Below are 7,285 nucleotides of genomic sequence, written 5' to 3'. Positions count from 1 at the left end.
ACAGAACCACAAGACAAGACACTCGCCGGTATCCCCGGCGGCGCCCCGCCATGCTCAATGATAGACAGATCGCAAGAGGAAAGCGACGAGCACACTTTGCCCCCCACGAACGAGCCACCCAGCCAGCCCCTTCCCAGCTCACGTGAGCACCCACAGTCGCGTCAAAGCTTCACGGCCGCAAGTGTGAATAGGCCCCCGGGACTGCTTCCTGACCTTCTCCGAGCCCGCCATCCTCCAGAAGTATTGCGGGCCAGAGTGACGGGAGCAGGCGGTGAATTCGCCCCCCCCTCCCCTCTCCGCGCGGCAGAGTTGAGAGTATCGCGCCTTACGACACAGCTAATGCACGTGCACATGCGCCCCCTCCCACAAACAAGCTGTGGTGCGTGCTCCTTGTGCTGAGCTGAGAGTGTACTGACCACTGTCTTTGACGTCCCTGTTACCCTGATGATTAAAGATTTTTATAACTTTCTTCGTAAGTAAGGGTTGCCCGGCCGGGTTGCTGCGCAAATCTCGCGCTGCGCTAGGCTCAGAGCGAGTTCGCGCTGCGCTAGGGGCTCAGACGGCGTGCGTGGGCCGCCGGGGTGAGGACCCCACCGGCACCGCTCCTTCTCGCGGTTCGCGCATCGCCTTCGGGAGGTCAGGCTCGGCAAGCTCTTGTCGGTCGGGCTCTACCTCAGCCCTCAGCCGAACACAGGCAGTTCGTCACGCGGCGGATGTAGAGCTCTACAGCTCTACAGCGCTCCAGAGCGCTCTACATCTCTACAGCTCTACAGCGCTCTACACTCTACATCCTCTACAGGCTCTGCCCCCCTCCGCGCCTGCGCCTGCTCAAAAGAAACAGCACGAGTGGGTGGCGATGCAGCACGAAGCCGGCACGTCGCCTGCCGACGCGCCGCTGCTCGGCCAGCGAGTCGTGCTCGGCGGGCTCTCCTCCCGCCCCGAGCTGAACGGGCAGCGGGGCGTGGCGCGGAGCTTCGAGGGCGGGCGGTACGCTGTGGCGCTCGAGGTCAGCGGCGAGAGCGTGCGGGTGCGGCCGGGCAATCTGTCGCCGGCGGCGGCGGAGCGGGCGTCGAGCGGTGCCGCGGCGGTATCCGATGAGATCGTGGCAGCGGCTGAGCGTGGCGAGGAGGAGGCGGTGCTGGCGTGGCTTGAGGGCGGCGGGCGGGCCGACGCGACGTGCGAGAGAGGCGGCGTGAGCGGCATCACGCTGCTGATGTTCGCCGCCAGCCACGGCCACGAGCGGGTGGTCGAGTCGCTTATTCGGCACGGGGCGAAGATCAACCAGCAGAGCAGCAGCGGCCTCGCCGCGCTGATGTACGCCGCCCTTTACGGCCAAGAGCGGGTGGTTGAGAAGCTGATTCGGCACGGCGCGGAGGTCAACCTGCGGAACAGCATCGGCGTCACCGCGCTGATGCGCGCCGCCAACAACGGCCACGAGCGGGTGATCGAGCTGCTGCTGCTGCACGGGGCTGAGATAAACCTGCAGAACAGCCAGGGCAACACCGCGCTGATGTACGCCGCCAACAAAGGTCACGAGCGGGTGGTCGAGCTGCTCATGCAGCACGGCGCGGAGGTCAACCTGCAGAATTGCGACGGCTGGACTGCGCTGATCGGCGCCGCCTTCTTCAACCGCCCCGCCGTCGTGCTCCGCCTCGGGGGGTGTGCGCCAGTGCACGCCCTTTTCGAGAGAGAGATTTTAGAAAACCAAAAAGAAAGGAGGAGAGCACAGTGATTTGGGCTCGGCAGCTTGTCAGCCCTCAGCCGAAGCTGTCCTGCTTTTTCGGGCTCACACAGCCCGACAAAAAAACAGGATTTATTTTTTGCCGTCCACCCCTCGTTTGTGGCGTGTGCACTTTAGCACTTGAGCACCGGATAGGGTCGATTCCGCATGGTACGGGACCCCGCGCGTGCGTTTTATTAGCTTTTACTGGCGCACTGGCCAAAAATAAATCAGACGCGCCATCGGTGGGAATGGGGTAGCGAGGGCTTGGAGCGGAAAGCGCGTGCCCCGAGAGGCGTCCTCAAACTTACACCACGGTGATGCCAAGAGCAACCCGCGCCGCCGTGAACGGCGCGGCCGCCTCCCACGCGTTCGTCACGGGATCGTATCGCTCAACCGAGCTGAGGGAGGCGCCGTACCCGTACCCGCCCACCGCGTACAGCTTGCCGTCGAGCACCGCCACGGCGGCAAGAGTCCGCGCCTCCGCCATCAGCGCCACCCCCTCCCACGCATTCGTCGCCGGATCGTACCGCTCGACCGAGCTGAGAGGGTCTTCGTCGTCGTTGATGCCGCCCACAGCGTACAGCTTGCCGTCGAGCACCGCCACGGCGTGAGCCTGCCGCTCCGAAGCCATCGGCGCCACCGCCTCCCACGCGTTCGTCGCCGGGTCGTATCGCTCCGCCGAGCCGAGGAAGTCGTCGTCGTCGTTGACCCCGCCCACAGCATACAGCTTGCCGTCGAGCACCGCCACGGCGGGAGCAAACCGCTCGACCGCCATCGGCGCCACCGACTCCCACGCGTTCGTCGCCGGATCGTACCGCTCGACCGAGCTGAGGCGGCCGTGGTACCCACGCCCGCCAGCAGCGTACAGCTTGCCGTCAAGCACCGCCACGGCGTGAGCAAACCGCGCCGCCGCCATCGGCGCCACCGCCTTCCATGCTTTCGTAGCCAAATCGTACCGCTCAACCGAGCTCAGGACATTAATTGGACCGTCGTCGTCGTTGTAGCCGCCCGCCGCATAGAGCTTGCCGTCGAGCACCGCCATGCCTGCATTCCCCCGCGCCGTCGGCATCGGCGCCACAGCTTCCTCCTCCCACGCGTTTGTGGACGGGTCGTACCGCTCCAGCTCCAGCGAGCTGACGAGGCGTCCAACGCTGTCTTCGCCGCTGATCACGAGTATGCGCGGCCTCTCGCGCGTCTTCAGCATCTCCTTCCAGGCGCGGCGCCACGCGCGGCATGTCCCCTTGGCGGCGTGCGCCTTGGTCGGCAGCTGGGCGAGGATGTGCGGGGCGAGGTCCGGCGAGAGGAGGACCTCGGAGAGCACCCACTCGGGCTGCTCCACGAGCCGTGCGGCGTGCTCCTCCGCCACGCGCAGCGCGGCGGCGCTCTCGCCCGCCTGCGCCTCGATGATGGCGCACAGCTGCGAGCGTGAGAGACCCTGCTCCTTGATGATCACGAGCAGCTGCTCCGGGGAGAGGCCAGAGAGGCGGGCGCCGATGCGGTGGGAGGCCATGTTTCCCGCGTACAGACGCAACACATTGGAACACAAGTAGACGACGCTCGCAACAGAGGGAGAGGGGCGTGACCAGAGGAGAGCGCGCACTCGCAGAGTCGCCCTCTATAAACGCACAACCCCGGGCCCTCTCACACTAGAAACTGCCTCAGCGTCAGCTGCCGTGGCGGCGGCACTCCCTCGTGGTCGCTGTGTCCTCGATCGCGCTTTCCCGGCCTCCGCGCGCCGCTGGCGCCACCTCGCTCCACACGGGCAGGCGGTTCCTGCCCGCGAGCCTGCGGCGACCCTCCCCGGCGGGTGCCACACATCTCGCAGCTCTGCCGGCCGGGGGGGTTGAGAAAAGTGCACGCGTCGCACCCCCAATCCGCCGACGCCGCCGCCTCGGCCGCCGCCTCGGCCGCCTCGGCCGCCTCGGCCGCCTCGGCCGCCTCGGCCGCCTCGGCCGCCTCGGCCGCCTCGGCCGACCCTGCCTCCTGCGCCTCGTTCGCTCCCGCCTCTCCGCTCGGGCTCCGTGCCCCCAGCTCCCGCAGGGAGGGGAAGCAGGGGCCCACGTCGTGCGGCTCTGCGCCGCCAGCCTCCTCGTCGCCGCCGCACAGCTCCTCCTCCCCGCCGCCCTCCCACGCCCACTCGCTCCAGTCCTCGAGGGCCACGCCGCCCGCCTCCCCGCTGGCCGCCCCTCCCCGACCCGCCGCCGCCGCCGCCGCCGCCCCCGTCCGCGCGCCCAAAGCCGCCTCCTCCTCCCGCACGCGCCTCTCCTCCGCCTTGCTCATCAGCACCACCGGAGAGCCCTGGCCCAACTGATACCCCGAGCGGAAATCTCGATGCGCCGCCGCCGCCTGCTTCGCCTGTGGCGACGCGCCCTTCTCGCCGGCAACTGCTCCGCGCGAGCCCGCCGCGTCGCGTAGCCCGCCCGCCTGCAGCCCGCCCGCCTGCGCAAACTTGGTGGCGGAGAGGGCGAGCAGCGTCAGGTGGAACGGCGGCCTACGCAGCACCGAGACGCAACCGAGATGTAGCCGAGATGTGCAGCCGAGAGGGCAACCACCGTGAGGGTTGGGGCGGCCGCAAGTTCGCGCGCAGGACCGCCTCAGCAGCGGCGGCGATGGCGGCGGCGCCTCGCTCCCCGCTGGCGCCCGACGGCATGGCGCACGAGCGACTGACGCAGAGAGGGCCGCCGACGCGTCGCGCTCGCCGGTCGGGTTCTGCATCGTGCGTGTTCCGTGGTGCCGCCACCGCACCTGTAGCGAGCTCGCAAACCGGCCGCGCGACGCCGCCTGTTCACACCAGGAGGGCTGTGAAGAGACGCCGTCCACGCCCTCGACGGCGGAGGCGCCGCGCGACAGCCGCCTCGTCCGCTAGCCTCCGCCGCAGGTCCGGCGCGAGCACCTGCAGCACCAGCCGCAGCGCCTCCACCGAGTGCGCCGCTTTGAACGAGTCCTCCACCGTCACCGAGAGCGGCGGCCCGCTCTCCTTGACCTAACCCACGACGGACGCCCCATCCACTGACGACTCCTCCCCTCAGCGGCGGCCCGCTCTCCTCCTCCACCGGCTCGGGCAATCTCGGGCAATCTCGGGCAATCTCGGGTAATCTCGGGTAATCTCCTCCACCGGCTCGGCGCACGCCCCCTCGCACTGCGCCGCCAGCCTCCGCCCTGCGGCGGCGCCGAGCGCGCGCTGCAGCGCCGCCAGCCCCGCCTCTCGCGCCTCCGCCACCGTGGTGCAGCCGGTGGCGTGCAGCGCCGCCGCCGCGCGAGCGCCTACGCGCCGCAAGGGGACGCAATTCTGGGACGGGGTCGCGAGCACAGTATTGCAAGCGCGGTACAGTATTGCGAGCACAGTATTGCAGCGCGCGCAGCGGCAGCGGCGCGACGAACGCGCTCGCCTCGGAGGCGGGCAGCGCGGTCTGCGCGTCCGGCTTGTGCAGCGAGGCTGCGAGCTTGGCGAGCAGCTTGTTGTGCGCGACGCCGGCGGAGCTGGTCAGGCCCGTTGCGCGGCGGACGGCAGGCCTCCGCCGCCACTGCAGACGCCGCACGGAGCAAGTCGAGCCCGCCGCCGCCGCCGCCGCCGCCGCCGCCGCCGCCGCCACCGCCGCCGCCACTGCCGCCGCCGCCGCCGCCGCCGCTGCTACTGCTGCCGCTACTGCCGCCACCACTGCCACTGCTGCTGTCGCTGCCGCTTTTGTTGCTGCTACCGCCGCCACTGTTGCTGCCGCCGCTGCCGCTGCTCGCTGCCCGCAGGTCCATCGGGCGGTACGCGGTGCCCGCGCGGGCGAGAGCTTCTGCCGTGGTCGTGCCCTGCGCGGCGGTGTGGACGTGCGTGCCTGGCGCCCAGGCGCCAGCGCTAGCACGCGCCTCGGCCGCAGCTGTGACGTCGATGAAGAACTCGTCCAGACCGACTCGCTGCACCGGCCCAAAGGCGCGAAGCGCCTGCATCGCCTCATCAGACGCCTCGCGATACGGCGTCAGGTCCTCACCGGCTATCAGCCGCAAATCGGGGCAGCGAGCTACGGCCTCCGTCGTCCACGACGAGGGTGTTGCATGTCACGACGAGGAACTTTTGGGTTACGGCGACTGGCCGCTCCGCCGGAAGCCCGTTGCGGAGCATCTCGACTTGGCAGTAGAAGTAGTCGAGGTCCAGTAGGACGATGGCGCGAGCCTTCATGGATGTGGTCTCTTGTTGGCAAAACAGAAAGCTTCCGGGTGGGCGTCAGGCGGCGGGTACATAAAATGAGAAAAGAATCCGCGTGCCCGCGGCGGCCGCTGTGGGTGTGCGCGCCACCGGATTCTTTTTCATTTTATGTGGCTCAACGTACATTCCCGTAGGAGGACTCTTAGAAGAGAGAGGGGTTTCTCGGAGGTCAGTGCACCACAAACACCAGCCTCTCCAGTTTGGACGCCGCTTCGTCGTTCGTCGATCGCCTGGGTCCACACTCTCTTGGCTTCTCTATTTTCTTTCTTTCTTTCTTTCTTTGTGTGTGTGTGTGTGTGTGTGTGTGTGTGTGTGTGTGTGTGTGTGTGTGTGTGTGTGTGTGTGTGTGTGTGTGTGACTCACTCACTCACACAACAACTCTCTCTCACAACAGACAGGCTCGATACAAGTGCGGACTGGCGCGTGCTAGCACTAACACAGGCAAACCACCGGAGCCGCCTATTAAGCGAATCCGGTGAATTGCAAACCCGCACCTCCTCGCCTGCTCGCCTGCTCAAACCGGCAGACAGAGCCTCTCGAATGCTGTGCGAGTCGCGTGGGGTTATCGCCACCCTGCGCGTGCAAGCGCAACCTTGATGTCGGCGTTGCGAGCGAGGTTCTTCAGCGCCTCCGCGGCCCGCGTGCCAAGCTGCGGCTTCGTGCCATCGCGAGCCAGCGCCACCAGAGGCGCAATACCGCCCGCCCGCGCGATCGCCACCTGGCTGTCGGCGTTCTTGCGAGCGAGGACCGCCAGCGCCCCCGCGGCCTCGTACTTCTGCCCGTACCCTCCGCTGCGTAGCTGCTCCATTGCGATCGCCACCTTGATGTCGTTGTTGTAGCAAGCGAGCTTGCTCAGCGCCCCCGCGGCCTTCTCCTTCTGCCCGTCCGTGCCATCGCGAGCCAGCGCCACTAGCGGTGCGATGCCGCCCGCCCTCGCGATTGCCACCTTCTTGTCTGCGTTGTTGGTAGCGAGGACCTTCAGCGCCAACGCGGCCTTCTCCTTCTGCCCGTCCGTGCCGACGAGAACCAGCGCAACCAGCGGCGCGAAGTCACCCGCCTCCGCAGCCGCTACCGCGACCTGCAGCTGCGCCGTCCTAGCCGGAAGCTCTTCCTCCGCCTGCCTCCGAGAGCGTTCGACAGCCTCCTTCTGCCTGCTCTGCAGGACCTTCAGCGCCCCCGCGGCCTTCTCCTTCTGCCCGTCCGTGCCATCGCGAGCCAGCGCCACTAGCGGTGCGATGCCGCCCGCCCTCGCGATCGCCACCTTGTTGTCCGCGTTGTTGGTAGCGAGGACCTTCAGCGCCAACGCGGCCTTCTCCTTCTGCCCGTCCGTGCCGACGAGAACCAGCGCCACCAGCGGCGCGATGCCA

The 7,285-nt window shown here is 68.1% G+C and overlaps 1 protein-coding gene across 1 annotated transcript; it reads right to left on the bottom strand.

The window, feature by feature from the left end:
* Positions 1–1,757: 1,757 nt before the first annotated feature.
* On the bottom strand, positions 1,758–5,891 carry EMIHUDRAFT_237914 (DNA polymerase eta; the record flags this gene model as incomplete). The annotated part of the gene is made up of 11 exons (XM_005777653.1): positions 1,758–1,860; positions 2,950–3,279; positions 3,410–3,508; positions 3,699–3,871; positions 3,980–4,214; positions 4,314–4,504; positions 4,572–4,706; positions 4,839–4,987; positions 5,067–5,236; positions 5,484–5,677; positions 5,754–5,891. The coding sequence occupies 11 exons, from the start codon at positions 5,889–5,891 to the stop codon at positions 1,758–1,760; spliced, it is 1,917 nt and encodes a 638-aa protein (XP_005777710.1).
* Positions 5,892–7,285: the final 1,394 nt, after the last annotated feature.

The sequence above is a fragment of the Emiliania huxleyi genome (assembly GCF_000372725.1).
Source record: "Emiliania huxleyi CCMP1516 unplaced genomic scaffold EMIHUscaffold_259, whole genome shotgun sequence".
In the NCBI taxonomy this organism is placed as follows: domain Eukaryota; phylum Haptophyta; order Isochrysidales; family Noelaerhabdaceae; genus Emiliania; species Emiliania huxleyi.
Note: the sequence above shows the minus strand (reverse complement) of the source record. Positions and strands in the feature narration are given on the sequence as shown.